The sequence below is a fragment of the Vulpes lagopus genome, chromosome 20 (assembly GCF_018345385.1).
Source record: "Vulpes lagopus strain Blue_001 chromosome 20, ASM1834538v1, whole genome shotgun sequence".
NCBI classification, from domain to species: Eukaryota; Metazoa; Chordata; class Mammalia; order Carnivora; family Canidae; genus Vulpes; species Vulpes lagopus.
Genome location: NC_054843.1, coordinates 22,118,335 through 22,140,790, shown reverse-complemented (window position 1 = coordinate 22,140,790; position 22,456 = coordinate 22,118,335). Strand labels below are relative to the sequence as shown.

Genomic DNA, 22,456 nt, shown 5'->3' with positions numbered 1-22,456 from the left:
GTTCTTTTAAAAAACATATAATAATTGTAACTTCCTAAAATTATGAGCTGTATGATCATTTGATGATTTATTCTAATATCTATTCAGATTTTATAATAAACTGAACAGTTTTTAATATAATACCAAGATAGCCCTTTTCTCCCAAAGTTTTTGTTGTCATCAGCCTTACCTTCATTCCTGTCATATAAATGAGCCAAAGAAAAACCCCTTCCTCCTATTTTAATTGCCATGTTGTTTTTGCTTTCCTAGCATGCTGGGACCATTAGCTCAAAGCCTCATTAGCACCAAATTCATATTTTTACACATCTATTGTTTTAAATATAGCCAAAATATGCATATTTTAACCATTTAGAATCTGCCTGCTTTGCACACCTTGCAGAAGTGCACTCATCTTCTGCTAGCTGTAGACAAGACAAACTCTGGGCCACCCCAGGCCACTGCTGCCCTCTGGAGCTCCCCTGCTGAGCTGCTGAGTGACATCACCTAGACACAGAGGCCTCCCTCTCAAACCCACCTCTCCCAGTAGTTTCTTTGACCTCCTCCCACTCTGGAGACACTTGCTAATCTAAATACCATGTTAAAGAAAATAACATTTTCAAAAATACAGTTGCATAGGAGCTTCTTTTTACATTAAAAATTATTATTATAGTATAGTTGATGTATAATGTTACTCGAATATACACCTTAGTGATGTGATAATTCTATACGTTATTCAGTATTCACCATAACTGTAGTCACCATCTGTCATTATACAGCATGATTACAGTATTAGTGACTATTTTCCCTGCTACAATTTTATATAATATATATTATGTATATATGTGAGTGTGTATATATACGCACATATATATATATATATATATATATATATATATATATATACACACACACACAACTTTTCATTCTCCATTCATCTATCAGTGGACACTTTGGTTGTTTCCATATCTTGGCTATTATAAATATTACTGAAATAAAGAGAGGGATGCATATATCTTTTTGAATTACTGTTTTCATTTTCTTTGGATAAATACCCAGTAGTGAAATTACTGGATCATATAGTATTTCTATTTTTAATTTTTTAAGTTTACTTCATACTGTTCTCCATAGCGATGCACCAGTTTACATTCTGACCAACAGTACCTGAGGATTCCTTTTTCTCCATATCTTCACCAACATTTGTTATTTCTTGTCTTTTTGATGCTAGCCATTCTGGATGTGAGGTGATATATCATGTGTGATTTTGATGTGCTTGTAGTTTTTATTTCCCCAATGATTACTAAAGTTCAGCATCTTTTCATGTGTTTGTTGGCCATCTGTTAATGTCTTCTATGGAAATGTGTCAATTTAGATCCTCTGTCCATTTTTAAATAAGATTATTTGGATTTTTGGTGTTAAGTTGTAGAAGTTCTTTAAATGTTTTGGATATTAATCCCTTACTGGATGTATCATTTACAAATATATGCATTTGTCTCTTCATGCAAGGAAAACAGAAGGAAACAAACTATTGGGACTACTCCAAGACAAAAAGACATCCTTTTGTTTTGTTTTGTATTTTAAATTTTTTGCAAGTTTCTCTAGTGTGTACTATAACAGAAGATAGGGAGATTCTTGTATCTGTTGCTCATTCAATCTTCTGTGATATATTTTTGAACCCGAAAAAAGACTCTTTTAGATTAGGTGGTTATTGAACTTTTCCTCCATTAGCACAATCCAATACCTGGGATTGTAAAAACTGTGGGAATTTTGCAGGAGAAATCCCTACTCACAGAGATATGTGGTTGGTAAAAGGTTTTGAGGGCTTCTGAGGTTCTTGAAACATACTTTGAGTACTATAGAATATTGTTGATATAAAGTGTACTCAGAAAAACATAAAAATGACCATGCTTAATTGTGAAAATATTCCTCAGCATGTCTAAGACTTTCAGACTTTTTATAAAATTCTGCCCTGAGGTATCTTCTATATTAACTTGAGTCTTTTATTTAGTTATCATCTCTTACTGTGGGAACAAAAAGAAAATCAAAGTAGTGCTTTCCGTGCTTCCAATTGTAATTTTTTTACTTGGACTTTCTTTAATAAGGGTTATAATGCTTATAGACATTCAGCTATGGGTTAACTTTAGGAATTATCTGAAAATTATTTACTTCAACTTTTATTGTTTTATTTTCTTATTTGTTCATTAATACTTTTTTCTTGTGATGAAAATAGTCCATAGCTGAAGTCAAAAATTGTGTAGTGACAACTGAGGGCACTTTGATTTAATTTTCTTCAGTCAAAATTTTATATATATATATATATATATATATATATATATATATATATTTACTCCTTGACATACAAATTTTACTACTAGATAATTAACTGGAGCATTGATTGCAGTAGATAAAGATTGTAATAGATAAATATTGGGATATTCTCAGGTGACATGTACATGTTCAGTAGTTTATCCACAGGGTAGAAGACTGTGCAATTTGAACAGGAGTGAAAAGTTCTCTACATTGTGACGTGAATATATCCCTTTATTAGTAGTACTATTAGTTTGAGAAAAGAAGCATGGTATAAAAAAGGCTTTATTTTATAAAAGGAAGAAGGAAACAAAAAAATATTAAAAATGTTAATATTTGCATAAAATTACAAGTAATTAAGTGGTTAAGGAGGAAAGGAGAAAAGTTAAGAATTTGCCTATCAATTTCATTTCATTGTTGAACGTGTGAATATGATCTACTTTGAAAGTCAAAGTAAAAGAACATAAAAATGAGATTTATTTGACAAAATTTGGAAAATACAGAAAAGCATAATAATGCAACAAAGCCCCAGTTAACATTTTTTCTTTCCTTTTATACTTTCCCCTGAAAGCAATATTTATTTGCCAATATTTATGACATTTTCCATATTAGAGTTTACTATGAATAGAATTTGATATGCTAACAGAAATATCTCCCTTGAGGTTTTTTTTTTTTTTTTAAGCAACATTTTGGGCCAATTTTGTAATCAGATGAAATCAGATAAAACCCTTACTGTTTTCCTCAGATAGGTTTGATTTTAAAACTCAGTTTCAACAGATTTTTATAATTATGTTGCTGTTTTACTATATTTACATATTAGGAAAGTATATGCAGAAAGTGCCCACCAATGAGTTACCAGTTCTCAGTCGAGTACATTAAAAATTGTTTTTGATTAGATTTTATAGAAGGAAGTAGTAAGTATGCTAACACTCCGCATGAGCAACTATGTCTATTTGAAAAGAAATGACTATAACACTTAATTTACTATTACCAATGAGCTAGATTTTCTTTCAAAATGAAATGGTATAATTTATTAGCTTTTCTTTATGTTAATCTTATATTTTGTATTTGCTAAATTTATGTCTTGAGTTCCTCAAAAAAACCTTATTCTTACTTAGTAGCACCTTAAATTGAACATCCTCATAAATACCAAGTGAAGGATTATTGCAAATAACTAGAATGAATATTAATGAAAATTGAGAGATGTTAGATGATATAATAGCCTATGAAACAGAAGTAAAGAGCAAAACAAAAAAATAAAAAATAGAATAAAGAAAAATCCATGCACATGTGATATCATCAAGGCCTGATAAGACTATTAGATAGTATTAATCAAATGAGCAAAATCATGATGAGAATGCATTATACATAATTTAAATATCTTACTGCCTAGCGTCTACATAATATTAAAATACCAATCATTCTTTTACTACATATTATCAGCAGCTAAGTACATGAAAAAGTGCTGAAGACTTAAGTTGTACTTGCTTCCGTGTCAAAGGAGTAGTCTTAAAATTAAACTGAAAAAAAAAATCACTTTTCTAGCATCCCTGAATAATATGAATCAGCTTTGCCAATGTGGTTTCCTAGTTGTTTCATTTTTTCTCTCTTCAGTGTATATGTAAAATGGAAAGAACCACATGTGGATGAACTCATGGAAAGACCTGAGGAAAGAAATTAAATTACTTTCCATATACATTAAGACAAACAATATAGAATATTAAAACCAGAAGGTACTTCAGTGTTAACATGATCTATCTCTTCTCTTGGGACTGAGATAGCATATATGATTTTTCCCTCTTCTTTTTTTTAATTTTGGTAAATATTGCATAACATAAAAATGTACCAACTTAACCCTTTAAAAATGTACAGTCAGGTGGCATTAAATACATTCATAATGTTGTACAGCGTTTAGGACCATCCATCCCCATAACCTTTTCCTCTTAGAAAACTGAAACTCTATACCCATTTAACAATAACTTCCTATTCTCCTCTTCCACCACCTGTCCTTTCCATATTCCTCTTGTTATTCCACCTCACCTAGCAGCCCCTGGCAACACAATTCCACTTTCTGTTTCTATAATTTTCACTACTCTACGTACATAGTAAGCAGAATAACAAAGTATTTGTCGTTCTGTGACTGTATACCACAGTTTGCTCATCCTTTCATTCATTGATGGACATTTGGGTTGCTTCTACTTGTAAAATATTGTGAATAATGCTGCTATGAATATGAACATGGCTGTGCAAATACTTCTTTGAGACTTTGCTTGCCGCTTACCTTCCATGTCTTCTCCTGGAAGCTGGAAGCCTTCAATAAACTCCAGAGATGCAAGACAGTTACGTGAGCCAGAATCTGCAGTTGCTGCCCAGGTGGGGAGACAGATGACTGGTGCTTACTATATTCCCATTCTTTTCAAATCTCCCCTTATGCTAATGTCTGAGAGTCACATAGCCTTAATAGTAAAAACAAGGAAAAGTAGAAAAAAACACATGAGTCTTAATTTTAGTAGTCTTCTGCTGGATAGAGAACAGACATGTGAATTTATTTGATGATATATATTTTGGTCAGATGTGGTTAATCAATGAGTTATAAAAGAGTAGCTTTCCTGACAATGATGGTGATTGGGGGTGAGGATGTTGTTACCCTTCTCTTGAATAAATTTGGAGGAATTATTGGTAGGTGGTCAATTTGAACCACAAGAGTTTTCCATAGTTAATACCATGTTTTCATTTTCTGAGAAATATTTAAGGGGTAATGCGTGGAGGGAGATTGTAAGACATAAAATATATGTGGAACTGCTGGGTGCTATTGTTGATGAAAGGGAATTAAGCTATCAAATTAGTGGGATCTTTGCTTCCTGAACAGCCAGTGAGGGGAATTAGAACATGAAGATGGACCAAAATTTCCATTTAAGTCAGAGTTATGGGGCTATCTCCCTCCCATTCTCATGTTTCTTAAAGCTAAAGAATGAGAACTGAAACTTGCCAGAAAACATTGACTACTTAATATATGTGGAATATAAATCTTTGTAAGGTTATTAGAACTAGATATTTCAGATACTGTCAAATACAAAAAGTATTTTTAAGAAGTTAAAATAGAGTAGAAAAATTATACTAGATATGGGTCTTATGAGATGACAAGATGACAAGATGAAATATAATTGTAATCCCTTTTTAAATTATTTAATCCAACTAAATAGCAAATTCAGAACCAATGAGGTATTACACATAAAATGCTCCGTAGTCTAAAACAGTGACTAATGAATTCTCTGAACATGTTGGCATCAGAATTAGTGAACATTTCTGCAGGTTTTGAATGCTGTTATTCTTCAGAATGGCTCTGGAATTACTCTTCAAAGTACCATATAAATAAGCAATAATAATATTGTTCAACAAATCCACATTGTAATTAAGAATGCACATTTCATTAGCAGAGTCACTCTATCATATAACGTAAACTTTAAGATTTTGCAATTCTTACAGATCATCCAGCGTATGCATTTTACATTATAGAAAATTATGATAATAAATAATATTTTACATTATAGAAAATTATCATAATAAATAATTTGTTTAAGGTAGTAAAAATAACAGGATAAGAACTGGAGCATGTGATTCTCCATTTTGAAGTCTTTCTTTAAAATAAAAAGATTTTGTTTATTTATGAGAGAGAGAAAGATGTGTACAAGCGTGGGGGAGGGGCAGAGAAAGAGAAGGGAAAAGTAGGCTCCCCACCGAGTAGGGAGCTTAGTGCAGGGCTCAATCCCAGGACCCTAGTATCATGACCTGAACCAAAGGCAGACACTTAACCAACTGAGCCACCCAGGTACCCTGAAGTATTCCTATTTACACAAATACTTTACCATAGCGAGAATTTCTATTAAAGAGTTCATTTTCATTATAATTATCTAATGGGTTACAAATATTTATTGTTGTAATAAAATGTAGCCATGATGCTATTGGAACCACCTTTGTTATAACAAAATGAAAGGCAATACATTTTGATTAAAATGTGCTATAATTACAAAAGAAGTAAAACAAGTTACAGAAAGTCTAATTTCATTGTAGTTAAAATGCATAGTTAATATCTGAAAAAGGGTCCATCCTATTGTAATACTTGTAATTATTATGTTACTTTAGAGACACCGTGTCAGATCATGTCCCTTGTATCTAAATTCATAAAGGCAGAAACTTGATTTATTGTGCTTAATTGCTAAGATACGTATCATTTCCCATCCCTACCATCGATGGCAATGATACAGCATCAGTGCTGACCTGAATGTTATTGTAGATGTATTTAATTTTTATCACACTTCTAAATGCCTGTCTGGTCATGTTGTTTAGGATATATAAAAAACAATTCTAATAATATAATTAATTTTAGGAATATAATTTTGTCATATTCAATTGAAAATCATAAAAGTGTGCATTAAATAAAAATTTATGCTCTACTTTGAAATTTAGCATTTATTATGGATGCTATTGATTTGTTTATTGCAAACAGTACATTTTAGCAACAGTTTCAACATATTCAAAATGTGCAGCCTATACAGTTTTTGCGATGTAATTAGTTAGAATTGGGAAGCTTAATTTTAAAATTGAATTGTTCATGAAAATCTATTTCATACTCTCTATGGCTCTAGCAGTTTCTCTTCATAAAATGTTCTATAGTTGTATGAAGAAATTAAGTGCAGTTAATCAGAAAGAACATTATAGTTTGACACCTAATTTGAAAGCCCTGTCTTGAAGCAGTGAAGGATTGCTTATAGAATTACATACACCAGTGAGAACCCAAGTAGGAAATCCATTTATGCTCCAAGTAGATCTCAGTGTTGATGTCAATCAGGGCGCTATAGTCTGTCTTTTTGTGAGAAATATTTCATAAATGTATGTATATATAAATTTGTTAAAATGTCTAGTTTCTTGTTTCATCTAGTTTGATAGGTTAAAAATAGTAACATAATATGAAGGTGAATCATCTACTTATTGTACATTGGAAGGCAGGTCAGTGGTCTTAAGGTCACTTACTGTGCAACCAAGTTCGTCCTGTTGATACAAAGATATAGAAGTAAGCTATCAGGTTCTGAAGCTTAGCATTTTAACAACAACAAAAGTAGTTGTAAGAAAGTCCCAATTGTGTTGATGAAATGTTTTTCATCTCTATTTAATCTGTGTTCATCTCTTTTTTTCAGTGCCGCCAGCAATCACAATGCCTCAGAAAACCTTTAATGCCACAGCAGAGAGAGGAGAAGAGATGACGTTATCTTGCAGGGCCTCTGGCTCTCCTGAGCCCTCCATCTCCTGGTACAGGTAGGTTATTGTGCGTACATATCCTTCTGACTTGTGTCCAGAATCAATTTCATGGAACCGTATTTCTGATGTGATTTTATCAAGAATAAAAGTATTCTTTTGAATTTTAATAAAAGGTCATGTTGGTTTTGTTTTCTCTTAAATTGGTTAGATTAAATTGTTAGAGAGATTAACAGAGAGATGGAACCCAAGTCAAAGGCTACACCCATTGCATTGCTTATTCTTTGTATAAGGCACATTTGAGCAAAAATGGGCCCAGAAATCTAATGACTGATTCAACTACATTACGTTAATGTACTGCTAGAGAGTGTCTAGAAATAGGAATATTAGAATTAATGGCACCATCATTGTATGTGTATAGAAATCATATTTTATTAGCATGTAATTACATATTTTATTTATGTACCGTATTATTCAGGAAAAAAGCTCATTATGTACAGTTAAATTTCCATAAATATAATGTCATTTTTAAAAAGCTTACTTCATCAAATGAAGAAACTCTCTTTTCTAAATCTATTCTTTGACAGTTTACTTTTATATATTTGTTTTAGATTTTAGAGTGTTATTTGATTTCTACTAACATCAAACAGCTATCAACATATTTCATTCTTTTAGTGAACATATTTCACTGTTCAAAGGGAGACAGTGGGGAATCCCTGGGTGGCTCAGTTATTTTGCGCCTGCCTTTGACCCAGAGTGTGATCCTGGAGTCCTGGGATCGAGTCCCACATCAGGCTCCTTGCCTGGAGCCTGCTTCTCCCTCTGCCTTTGTCTTTGCCTCTCTCTCTCTCTGTGTCTCTCATGAATGAATAAATAAAAACTTTAAAAAAATAAAAAAAGAGAGACAATGAAACTTTACAAATGGATAATGTTATTAATACATATTAGTTATTAGTTCAGGTTACCACTCAAACATGGCTACAGGTATTTATAGAATCTCTTCTACACTTCATAAACCAATAATGTAAGAATAATCACAAGAAAACAATTAGTAGAAATATATTCACTTTGACAAAAGTAGCCATGGTGAGGATTAGATTTTTAAAAAAACTATTTTAAGAAGGATAATTGCAGTCTGATTCCCTTTTTTTTCTATTACTTCCTGAGCACTTACAGATATTCTACCCATTTCAAACTTTTATCCATTTAATACGGCAGGTAGCCATAAACAAGATGTTTCTTCAAATAGGGAAATAGATGTTCTTTGCAAACATTAATTCCTTGCTGACATACTGTTTGTATTTTTTAAAGGATTATACATCAAACATGAACATATCACCCCAGATAATGATCATGTATCTCAGAGACTTCTGGTTTCTGGTGTGTATCCTTAAAAGTCAATATTACATCTAATTGCAGCAAGAAAAGCTCTTGGATCATTCATTACAATGAACAAATATTGTTCTAGAATCTCATTCTCATCATTGTATCTTTCCAGAGAGACTTCTTCTGTTTAGATTTCTATCTTAAAGTTCAACATTTGTTCAAAATTCTCATATTTAAGTTGAAACATAATTATCATAGAGGCTAGAATAAATAAAAATCAGAACCTAATGTAGTAAGTCATTTAAATCTATAATGTTTTTCTCTTTATATTTATATGCCATTTGTTTCATCCCTCTAATGGTGTAAATAATAATTGTTATATTCTCTGGATATTTAATATATAATGGGAGAATGGGAGTGAGTATATGATAACGACATCAACAAATTTAAAATTAGTATTAACAAAAGTTTTTGTTTTTATATGCAGATAAAAGCATGTTATCCTTGCCAAAAAAAAAAAAAAATCCTGTAATCATTAGGTAATATAGAGTAGCAGCCCAACGAGGAAGACCCAGTCTCCCTGTTGCACAGAGATAATATGTCCAAGGGGTATGAGAGATACCGAAAAAGAAAATAGTTAAGGACCAAAGAATGGGGGAAAATTTAAAAAAAAAATTCACAAAGAGAATCAGGAGCACTTGGTGACATGGAGGCCAAAATGCAAGTAAAAGCAGGTACCTCTAAAGTATCTCTCTCTTTGTTCCATTCAAATGCTTCTTCTCTATCTGTTGAGAATACCATATGGATTTTTATCATTAGCCCATTAATCAGGGAATTCCATTAGTTTTCAAATGTTAAAACAGTTTTGTGTTCCTTGAATGCACCCACTTGATTATGCTGCATTGTCTTTTTGATGTCTTGTTGGAGTCATTATGCTAGTATTTTGTGAAAATTGTCACATTCAGTTATGAGAGATAACTGTTTTATTGTGTTGTTGTTCTTGACTTGCTTGGGATCAGGGCAATACTGACCTCACAGAATGAGTTAGGGAAGTGTTGTTCTTTTGTTTTCTGGTAGACTTTATATATAATGCTTGTTATTTTTTACTTAAATATTTGGAAAATTTCCTAGTGAAACAGGCTGTGCTAGGACTTTTCTTGTGTAAAGGTTTAACTACAAATTCAGATTCTTTCATACATCTAAGTCTTATCCCAGTAATACATATATCTGTTGATATATATGTATATATATTTCCAGCAATTTGTCAATTTCATTGGTTTTTTACTAGCTTAAAGTCATTTATAGTATTATTTTATTATACTTGTAAGTTGTGCATTATCTATATTGATATTCCCTCTCTCATCCTGATAACCTGGTAATTGGTTATTTGTTCTACTCTCTTTTTCATCCTCATCAGTCTAGATAGAGGTTTATGAAAAGAATGATCTTCTCAATGATCAGCTTTTGATTTCAATTATTTTCTATTGTGTTTTTCTATTTTCTAGTTCATTGATTTCTGCTCTTATTTTTATTATTGTCTTTCTTTTGTTAACTTTGTGTTTAATAGTCTCTTCTTAAAAAAAAAATAGTCTCTTCTTTTTCAGTCACTTAAAGTGGATACTTATTGATTTCAATCATTTATACCTTTTCTAATATAAGCATACCTTTTCTCCTTTAAATAATACTTTAATTGCACCTTACTAATTTTAATATGTCACAATTTTTGTCCAGTTCAAATATATTTTTTAAGATTTTATTTATTAGAGAGAGAGAGAGCTTGAGTGTGAGTTGGGGGTGGGGTAGAGGGAGAGAGAGAAGCAGGCTCCCCATTGGGTGCAGAGCCTGATGCAGGGCTCAATCGTAGGGTCCTGAGATCATGATCTGAGCCAAAGGCAGACACTTAACTGACTGAGCCACTCAGACACTCTTAGTTTGATTATTTGTAATTTTTTTTTCTTGTCATGTTATTTTGTCTGCTTCAAATTTTATTTAAATTCCATTGAGTTAACATATGGTGTACTATTAATTTTAGGTATAGAATTTTAGAGATTCATCACTCTGGTATAATACCCATTGCTCATGAGAATAAGTGCCCTCCCTAATCCCCATTACCCATTTAATCCATCCCCCTCATTGGCCCTCCAGCAACCCTCAGTTTGTTCTGTGTAGTTAAGAATCTGTGTTATGGTTTGCCTCTCTTCTTTTTTTTCCCCCATATTCATTTGTTTATTGTCTTAAATTCGACATATGAATGAAGTCCTATGGTATTTGTCTTTCTCTGACTTATTTCGCTTAGCATAATACAGTCTAACTCCATCCACATTATTACAAAAGGCAAGATTTCATTGTTTTTGATAGCTGAGTAATATTCTGTTGGATATATATATATATATATATATATATACCACATCTTTTTCATCCATTCATCAGTCCATGGACATTTGAGTTCTTTCCATAATTTGGCTATCATTGATTATGCTACTATAAACATTGGGGTACATGTGTCCCTTCGAATCTGTTCTCGTAATGTTATTTTTGACATTGGTTATTTAGAATGCTGTTGATTTGTTTCATATGTATTTCTGTTATTAGTTTCTAACTTAAATTCCATAACTATCAGAAAACATGGTTGCAATTGTTATCAATTTATTTAAATTTATTGGGTCTCATTTTATGATCTATATTTTTAAATATTTTGTTTGCATTTGACCATACATACACACACATCCATGTGTATACATATGTATGTATGTGTGTTTGTGTATATGTATATATTTATATTCAACTATTGTGTGGAGTAGTCTCTAAATATCAAATAGGTCAGCTAGTTGATTAGTATTCTTCACATCTTCTCTACTCTTACTGATTTGACAACTATTGTCTATATCTGTGCTCAGGTCTGTTTTGTTCCATGTCTTTTGAAGGTCTGTTTTATGTTTAGATATTTATAATATCAGATCAATATTATAAAAATTATTAATGAACTTTCTTTAGAAATAAAATGATACCAGGTGGAACTTTGAGTACTTTTTTCTGTTTCTAATTTTTTTTGTCTTTAAACTCAATAAATTATATTGACATATTTTCAAGTTCATTGATAGTTTTCTTTTGCAATGTTTAACCTGCTCTCAAATCTATCAGAGTATTTTTCATCATCCTGTTTTTTATCTCTATAAGTTTGAGGAAGGACTTTATTTTTGAAGCAAAATTGGTATATAATATTATTAGTTTCAGATATACATCAAATTTGATTTTTGTATACATTACAAAGTGATCACCACAATAAGTCTAGTTACAGTCTGTGACCAGACAGTGGTTTCCCTTTACCCGTTTCACCCACCCACTATCTTCCTCTCTGATATCTACCAGTCCATTCTTTGTATCCATGAGATTGTTGTGTATGTTCATTTCTTTTGTTTTTTAAGATTCCACATGCATGTAAAACCATGAGGTATATATCTTTCTCTATCTCTTATATCAGTTAGCGTAGTACTTTTGAGGTCCATTTGTGTTGTCACAAATAGCAAGATATCTTTCTTTTTCTATCGGATTTTTCCTTTTTTTTTTTTGTAATTGATTTCTAGTTTCATATCACTATGGTCAAAAAGATACTCAGTATGATTTCAGTCTTCTTAAATTTATTGAGACTTGTTTGTGACCTAATGCCATTTATCCTGGAGAATGTTCCATGTACACTTGAGAAGAATGTGTATGCTGCTGCTTTTTGATGGGTTGTTCTGTATATATCTATTACACCCATCTGGTCTAATGCGTTAAAGCCAATGTTTGCTTATTGATTTTTCTGTCTGGATGATACTATATTGGTGTACAGGGGATATTAAAGTCCTCTGCTATTAGTGCATTGCTGTCAATTTCTACCTTTACGTATGTTAATACTTGCTATATATATTTAGGTGTTCCTATTTTGGTTGCATAATTATATATGAATGTTATATCCTCTTTTTTGAATGACCCTTTTATCATTCCATAATACCCTTCCTTGTCATTTTATATAGTATTTGTTTTAAAGTCATCATTTTGTCTGCATAAGTATAGCTATGCTAGCTTTGTTTTCATTCTTATTTGCATGGAATATCTTTTTCTGTCCCTTCACTTTAGATCTCTGTGTGCCCTTAGGTGCGAAGTGGGTCTTTTATAGGCAACATATCAATAGGTCTTCTTTTATCCATTCAGCCACTATATGTCTTTTGATTTGAGAAATTTAGGTCCTTTGCATTTAAATTAATTGTTGATAGGTAGGTACTTAGTGCCATTTTGTTCCCTGTTTTCTGGATGGTTTGTAGTTCCTCCCTGTTGTTCCTTTCTTCTCCTGCTCTCTTCCTTTGTGGTTTGATACCTTTTTTTAGTCTAATGTTTAGATTCATTTCCCATTGTCTTTTTTTGTATCTGCTATGCAGGTTTTTGCTTTGTCAGGCACACCTATAGCAGACTGTATCTATAGTAGTTTATTTTAAGTTGAGAGAAGCATAAGTTTTGAATACAAATTAGAGAATCTAGATTTTTACACACCCCCCACCACATTTTGTGTTTCTGATGTTGTATATTACATCTTTATATTTTATGTGTATAGCTTAATAAATTATTGTAGTTATAGTTGGTTTTACTACCTTTATCTTCTAGCCTTCACTGTAAGTTTTTAAGTGGTTAATCCACTATCTTTAGCATATATTTGCCTTTTCCAGTCAGATTTTTACTTTCATGTTTTCTTGTTACTAGCTAGTACCTTTTCTTTTCAGCTTGAAGAATTACCTTTAACATTTCTTACAAAGATGGTCTATTGCTATGAAACCCTTTAGCTTTTGCTTGTTTAGAAAACTCTGTCTCTCCTTTATTCTTAATAGTAGTCTTGCTGGGTAGAATATTCTTGTTTGGAAGTTTTTCTTTTAGCACTTTGAATATATCATGCCATTCCCTTTTGGCCTGTAGAGTTTATGCTGAAAAATCATCTGAGAGTTTTATGGGGCTTCTTTTTATGTACCAAGTTGTTGTCTTGCTGCCTTTAAATTTTCTCTTTTTCTTTAACTTTTGACGTTTTACTTATAATGTGTCATAATATGGATCTCTTAGGATTCATATCTTTTGGAGCTCTCTGTGCTTCCTGGACCTGGATGTCTATTTCCTTCCCTAGGTTGGTTAAGTTGTCAGCCATTATTTCTTCAAACAAGTTTTCTGTCCCTTTCCTTCACTTTTTAAAATTATCTTTGTTGTTGTTCAAGACAGTTCCACTGTCTTGTCTTCCAGGTTGCAGCTCTGTTCTGCTTCGTCCAAACTGTGGTTGAAACACTTTCTATTTTTAGTTCAGTTATTATTTTCTTTAGTTCTTTGACCTCTTTGATACTTTCTTATATTTTCTGTCTCTTTGAAGTTCTCAATGTGTTTGTCCATTCTTCTCCCAATTCAGTGAGCATCTTTATGACCATTACTTTGAACTCTTTGTCAGATAAATTACTCATCTCCATTTCATCAAGGATTTTTTTTTTTTCTTTTCTGGGGTTTTATCTTGTTTGTTCTTTTGGAATGTATTCTTGTTTTCTTATTTTGCTTTTCTCTGTATTTTTGTTTCTGTGTATTGGGTGGAACAGCTACCTCTCATTCCAGAAGTAATGGCCTTGATTGGATGATAAAACTTTTCATCCAACCTTATCCTAGTTTTTGGTCATCTCTAGAACCTTTGTGCTTACCTATATAGCCTGATTTATTCTTAATCAGGAACCGCACACAAGTTGAATGAGCAACTTGCTCCAGTGATACTCAGGGAGAGACAGCATATGGGCAGAGTGAGCCTCCTGGGTTCAGAGAGGCTATGGGAGAACCCAGAGGAAGCCCAGGATAGGAGGGAACCAATTGGCAATATAGTAGGGCCATCAAAGCTCATGGGCAGGACAAGCCAAGAAGTTGAAGCAGGGCTATGGTAGAACACAGGGAATGGAGGAAGCCCTACTATAGTATTAAGATTGGGTAAGAATGTAAAAATGGTGCTCACCATCATTTTCTCCCCTGGAGAAAGTCCTACCAGACTCCTGTGTCTCCAGGACATGCTAATGAATCTCCACTGCATATGGAAAGATGTTTTCCAAACCACATATTTTTTTAGATTCCTAGGGTGAATGAGTCTGCATAAGACCTTTAAAAGCAGCCTCTCTATTTCTCACAGCTTTTTGGATGTCTGGGATGTAAGCCTTTTTGCTTTACAGAGTCAGATATTTTGGGTGCTCATCTCTCCAGTATAATACCCTAAGGGCTGAGGTGTCTGCTATGGGGTATAAACTCCTCACTCCTCACTTTGAAACTATAAATTTGTGATCCCTCCAAGTAGTGATTTGCCATGCTGAGGATAGGGATTTTGGTGAGACCATGTCTTTGTCTCTCTTGCCTATCTCAGTGTAGCCTTTTATCTTTATTGTGAAGAAGCTCTTAACTAGATTTCCAGTATTTTTCAAGGAGAATTGATCACTGTGTAGTTGAAGATATGGTGTGTCTGTGGGAGGAATTTAGGTCAGGATCTTCCTATACCACCATCTTGAACCACCACTCTATTTACTTGATATTTATTACACATTCTATCATAGAGGATTTTCTTTTTCTTCTATTCCTCTCCTACAAACTCGTATTTAACTTCCTTGAACATACAGAATATATTCGAATAGTTATTTTAACAGTCTTTTCTCCATCATCTGTGTCATTTCTGGATCTTTTTAATTGATTGAATTTTCTCCTTGTTATGTGTCATATTCTCCCACTTATATACTATCCTGGTAATTTTTGGTTGAGTGCCAGGTACTAAGGATTTTATGTTCTGGAGTCCTGGATATTCTTGTATTCTCTTACTCTGGTTAGACACAGAAAGTAACTTGGGAAAAGTTTGATATTTTGAGAATTGCTTTTAGGCTCTTTTAGTGAGTGGATGCAGAGCAGCCTTCAGCCTTGAATTAACCTGGTTCCATTACTGAAGCAATTTTCTTCTAAAGAGGTGGCTTGATGTCCTGCATTTTAGAAGGTCTTTATACTCTGGATGGTTGAGATGCAAATTATTCCAGGTTCTGGGATTGTTGTGCTTTGTCTTTTTCAATGGTTCCTTCCATATACTGGGAAAGCCTTACTGGCATGCAGTCACTTATAAGGAGTTAGTTAAAGATGATTTGGGGATGCACTGCAAATCTCTCTGCCCTCTTTCTTGTGTAGCTGTCTTTTCTTAAATTCTCTGATCCACAAATTCTAGCTACTTTAACGTCCTCCAGCTGAGAACTCTGCCTGGCTTGTGTTTGGGTTCTCTCTCTGTGAGCTACAGCTTGGAGCAGTCTTTAAATAGTAGGCTGTGGTGGTCCTTACAGGTCACACTCATGAGCTACTTGTTGATAGTGTTTGAAAACTGTTATTTAGTCTATGTCTAGTGTTGTTTGCAGTTTACAGTGAGAAGGTAGATATGGACCCTGTTACTCCATTATGGTTTAAAGTGGAATTATCCTCACTTCCTTATAATTTCTACTAATTCCCTAGTTCTAATCCCTATTTTCTTGTGCCTAGAAAAGGGATACTTAGAGAATTGGTTTGCATCTTAAAGTATGGTCTTACAGAATTCAATCAGAATTCTTTGGGAGTCTTTTTCAGGCATAACATTCCTCAGAGGTGGATAGTAAATAATAACAAGTATATTCTATATCACAGGCTTATTAGGAGATAGGTATTAAAGAGCTATTACTTTGGTTATATCCCTTGCTGATATTTTTAAATTGACCATAGTCTTTACATAGTGATTTCCTCTAAATCTCTTTAAGATCTACCCATCTGCTTCAGAGCCCAAGTCATAATTTTTTTTCCCATGAAAATTTCCGGAATTTTTCATCCATTATTCTTTTTCCTTCTCTCCTACTATAGAGATCCTTCCTTGCCCCTACCCAACACAAAAAAAGAATATGAAAAAATTCATTAATGGGATTTTCCTTATCCTTTGGTACTGCTGTTACTGCCAATTTTATGAATTCTTCATGATAGGTAGCCATGTCTCACTTATTTGCTGTACGTCAGACATTTAGCACAATATTCCAAATGAGGTGGGGAAATAATTCTATCAAAAAGAACACTAGAATGTATTTAATCTGCTGCTTATATTACTGTGTAAATCTAGGTATCTTCATCTGTGATTTCAGGATTGGGAAAATCATACTTAAAAATTTAGTTCTCTAATCTGTGAATGAGGGTAGGAATGAAAATGAACAAATGAGCTAATTGTGAGTTTTGAAGTCAGTAGAATACATAGGGAAAGTGTCTTATAAGGCATAAATTGCTTAAACCTCTAGTGTATTATTATTATTGTTCTTCTTGTTCCACAAATTAATAATTTCTATTGGCTAGAGTAAGAAATACATTGTATCACTAGTTGTTGTGAAAGTTCAAACTATACATTATATTCTAGACAAAATTGCTGAAACATCATTTTTAGTTGTTATGAGATTTAGACTAATAAAAATATGAATAAAATATTAAAAAAAAATACAAAGCAGGGGAATCCCTGGGTGGCTCAGCAGTTTAGCGCCTGCCTTCAGCCCAGGGTGTGATCCTGGAAACCCCGGGGTCAAGTCCCACATCAGGCTCCCTGCATGGAGCCTGCTTCTCCCTCTGCCTCTGTCTCTGCCTCTCTCTCTCTCTCTGTGTGTGTCTTTCATGAATAAATAAATAAAATATTTTAAAAAAACCCAAAGCAATATATATACATATTAGTATTTTACAAACTCTACTTTTGAACCCTGCTCTTAGGAAATTTTTGCACATTTCGTGATATCTTTAGAGATGTCAATAGAAATGGAAAAACAGATGTTAATGAGTCATAAAAGAAGTATTATATTAGGATATGTGCCAATGCTTTCTGGAAAGTGAAATTAGAATTCACTGGAATGATCATTTAGTGTATTGAAGAAATATTCTCTTTCATTCTAGGAAATATTTGTTATAATTCTTTCAGGATTTTTTTTTTTTAATTTAAACTTGTATGGCCAAATAGATGTCTCATCCCCTTAGGACATATCCTTAACGTTTTACATTAGTGGACCTTAAAATCAATTCAATTCTTCAAAATACCATTATAAGAAAAACATAGAGGGAAAACTAAATGAGAAAGAAAAGGAGGAGGAAGAGGAAATGAGGAGAATAAATTAGAATGGAAGAGAATGTACAGTATAAGGTTTCACACATATGAAGGGGAATTGTAGAAATAGTTTAAGATTTAAGTGTATTTAAAGTATTTCTTACTATAAGTTATTATACAAAGTTTGAAAGACATTGTTTTAATAGGTAACAAAAACTAGAACTGGAAGAGAGTGAACTATTCAACTCAAAAAGAACTTGGAAAATATTGAAAATTATTTGTATCTAAGAGGGAACATATATAAGAAAAGTGGTTTCTTCTCATAAATGATTTAAATCATCATATTCAACATAATTTTTCTAGCTGCATTTGCACATAATTGTTTCATCTTACCCTCTTATCATCGCTGGTACTTATTTGCAATATAAATTTGTAACATATTTAAATTGCATTTACTTTGAAACTTCTTTAATGGATGTTTCCATAAAAATTCTGTTAATGTGTCCTAGGAACTTAGTCGATAAGCATGTGTTGACTTACCAAATAAAAAGTATATAGGGAGTTAAGATCAATTAAACAAATTTTTTTTTGCTAGTAAGCAAAGTAAAAATTGAACCAGTGTGCTTTTTTGCCTAAGGTCAGGGTTAAGATTTCAGCATAGCTCAGATGTTATTCTTGTCTCTAAATTCAAAGCAATTTTCAAGTATAATTTGAATATCTAATAATTGAGATTCACTGGGCTATTCAGAGTGTACTTAACGATTAGAATATAGCTTTGTCTGTCAAAAGCCATGAAATGGGTGACGACTACTGATCAAAAAATGGAATACAATCTCCTCCTGAGTTACAACGTCAGATTTATGAAGATCAACCTCTGTTCTTCTTTAGGAATGGCAAGTTCATTGAAGAAAATGAAAAGTACGTATTGAAAGGAAGCCATACAGAGCTCACTGTCAGGAACATAATTAATAGTGATGCGGGTCCTTATGTCTGCAGGGCCACAAATAAAGCAGGAGAAGATGAAAAGCAGGCATTCCTCCAGGTCTTTGGTAAGTATTCTAGCATAGTGGTTAAAATTATAGTGTCTAGAGGGAGGTCTGAGTCAAATTCTCCTCTGTCACTTATATGTCACTAACTTTTCCAAAATTAAATGTGTTTTCTCATCTGAAATATATTTTAGCATTGCAGCTACCGGAGAGAATTATTTTAAGAATTACATGAAATGATACATGTATATTCTTGCAAAATATTGGCTAACTCATAATAGTAGATGGAAATTTAAGAGATAATCACTGAATATGCAAGTGTCACACATAAACACATATATACTCCTCAACATAGGTACCATATGACTTTAAAAGAGGAAATTTTTTATTTTGTAGTTTAAGAGAGGAAAAAATATCTAGAGGTCTTTTAAATTGCAAAATTTCAAAAGGAATTATAATTTGCATGTTTGTTTCTAAGCCACTTCAAATTATTTTTATGATAATCAATGAGAATTATTTTCTAAAGCTTTTTCTCCTGTACCTTGCAAGTCTCTTGGCATCTCTTTCAAGCAAAGCATGCTGCTGTAACACTACAAACTTAAAAATTCTATACTATACTAATATGGACTTAAATGGAAGTATTTCCCTTCCAGACAGATTGAGTAACGTATGTATTCTTTACAGTACAGCCTCACATAATACAGCTTAAAAATGAGACTACCTATGAGAATGGTCAAGTCACTCTTATATGTGAAGCAGAAGGGGAGCCTATTCCAGAAATCACTTGGAAGAGAGCAGTAGATGGCATCACATTTTCTGAAGGCGATAAGGTAATAAGAACTCAGTATATAATGATTTTCAATTCCATTGTATTTTCAGAGTTTTGTGTATTATTAAATCTCATGGTGGACTCCAACTTAAGTAACTTGTAGGAATGCAAGAAATGGTTTAATTTTTAAAAAGGTAACTACAACAGTCAGCCTAAAACTAAGTAGAGGAGAAAAAAAGTGAAAGTGTGATATTTGAAGATGTTTTCATTAAGCCACAAAAATCTTAGGTTGCTAATATTGTTGTTTGCTTACATGGACTTTTAGCATATATTGAATCTATAAATTGTGTTATTACAATTTTAGCTCACCCACTTCATGCTGTGAAAATGAAAATCATTCAAATTCACCAGATTCTGCTTCATTATTAACTCTTTACTCTTTAGAATTGTTGTTACACAGTGGGAGATTGGTTTTGGCTTTCATGTAATTTAGTATCTAATAAAGAGACATAAGCCCAAACACAACAAATACAGCTTTGGCAATTGCCATTCCCCTGTAAATAGGCAACCTGTTCTGAAAATGCATTAAAATTTCTAACAAATTAATTAATAGATTTTTTATTATTGTTATTTTTCATTATTCATATAAAACTCCAAAGTATAGACAAAAGTGAAACAGAAAGGAAAAGATACTGAATTCGTGATATGATGAGCTGACATTTTACACATGTAAAAAGGATAAGATTAATATTACAGATCTCTTTTCTTAATATTAAGGAGAACCCCTTTTAAACTTTTCATTTATTTAAATCAGATCTGTGATGGACAGTGATTTCTACACTATAAATACCTTTGACTTACCAACATTAATAGCAGAAAAATTTGAAACCAATTTATCTAACAGACATTCCCTATCCTTCCAATTCATCATGTAGTTTTTAACAATATGATAACTCCATAAATTGACAAAACAGCTACCTCCCTGCCTATTTACTGTTTATTCTTTGCAAGAATTGTATTTACATATGTGATATGTACATATGTATGTATCATACGTATATATGATATACATGACATGTATTCATATATATCTATATATCACACTTCTTTGCCTCATTTCCTCCTCATAATGGCATTTTTAAGAGTTAATCCTTTTTGGTAATAGTTATGTTATTTTGGTATTCGTATTTTATATATACAAATTGAAAATCAAATTTATAAAATATCTTCTGGCAATCCAGAGAAACCATATAGTTTGCCTTACCATTTTCTTGTTAGAGAATCACAGATATTATTAAGGCATAGTTGCCAAATCTGAAAGGTATATTTCCATAAAACTATTTAATTTTTTATAAGATTTTATGTATTTATTCATGAGAGACACACAGAGAGAGACAGAGACATAGGGAGAGAGAGAAGCAGGCTCCTCACAAGGAGCCTGATGTGGGACTCGATCCTGGCACTCAGGATCATGCCCTGAGCCAAAGGCAGGCACTCAACCACTGAGCCACCCAGGCATCCCTCCATAAAACTATTTTAAATTATATATAAAAAAGTAGATATATAGAACTGTAGGTAATTGTTTGTCAATTCAGTACATCTCTTTAGACAAGATCACTCAAGAATAATGATTGTCATGTCTATAAGCCCTTATCAATTATACGTCCATATTCCTACCTCATGCTACCATTATTGTCTTGTCCGCTGTAAAATTTCTAAAAGTTCTCATCTTTTTTTTCATTAGTAGCTGTTTATTGATGGATAATTTGATGTAAAGTTATTTAAAAATATGGAGTACTTGATGAATTTGCATGTCATCCTTACACAGGGGCCATGCTAATCTCTATATCTTTCCTATTTTAGTATATGTGCTGCCAAAGGGAAAAAGCCAGCAACTAAAAGTTCTCATCTTAAAGATAGTGTTCACTCTTCATTTAATATATGTTTCCTTATGTGTATACCAAAAATGAGAGACACATTATGTTCAGTTTTTTTAATCATGAAGTTATCAAGTAACTAGCAGGCCATGATATTTTTTTCTACACTATAAACCCCAAACCACCCAAAACATACAGAAATTTCTTCTCTGGTAGGTATGAACAATAATCAACAGGTTTTGTTTGAACAAAACTTTCTCTATTAAATAACTCATCTTTTCTTGGTGGGGTGGGGAGGTTATTTGTTACCACAATTCTAGAACCCATATACTCTTTGGTTTTTCCAAATGTTTTTTCTTTTTGTTTTTCCAAATGGTTTTTCTTTTATCCAGTATATAAGAAATATAGGTTATTCACTTTCTATCTTGACATTTCTCCAAAGTTATTTTAAGATTCATATCTTATTTTCGGCGTGGTAAGCCTCCTTTCTCCTAACATTACTAGCTTCTTCAGCAGACAAAATTCAAAAACTGAATGTTTGACCTAAGGTTTGAAATAAGACATATCTCATTTGAATCTCACCCCTGCCATTTGACAAGATTATTTGAACTCTATTATTAATATGAGTTTCTTCATCTTTAAAATGTGGATAGTAATACTTCCCTTAAAGTACAAGAAATGAGGAGTATACCAAACTCTTTATATTTTGTAAATATTCAATAAACTTTATTTTTTCTTTGTTATATTACTTTGCCATATTACATAATTTTCAAAGCATACTTTATCTTATTTCTGTTTTGGAACAAATTCTAGTTGTTAATAGACTCCATAAAGTCTGGTGCCTAAGATTTGATTAAAC

At 32.5% G+C, this 22,456-nt stretch overlaps 1 protein-coding gene and 1 non-coding gene across 3 annotated transcripts in view; one reads left to right on the top strand and one right to left on the bottom strand.

The window, feature by feature from the left end:
- Window positions 1–22,456, top strand: part of NCAM2 (neural cell adhesion molecule 2) — a 503,501-nt gene that overhangs the window by 322,412 nt on the left and 158,633 nt on the right. For both annotated transcript variants that reach the window (XM_041735239.1, XM_041735240.1), the window contains exons 6-8: window positions 7,479–7,596; window positions 18,854–19,014; window positions 19,636–19,781. In XM_041735239.1, the coding sequence (XP_041591173.1) occupies window positions 7,479–7,596; window positions 18,854–19,014; window positions 19,636–19,781 (425 nt within the window). The remainder of the gene's footprint in view (window positions 1–7,478; window positions 7,597–18,853; window positions 19,015–19,635; window positions 19,782–22,456) is intronic.
- On the bottom strand, window positions 21,504–21,609 carry LOC121479609. Its single transcript, XR_005984770.1, has one exon. It is a non-coding gene; the product is annotated as a U6 spliceosomal RNA (small nuclear RNA).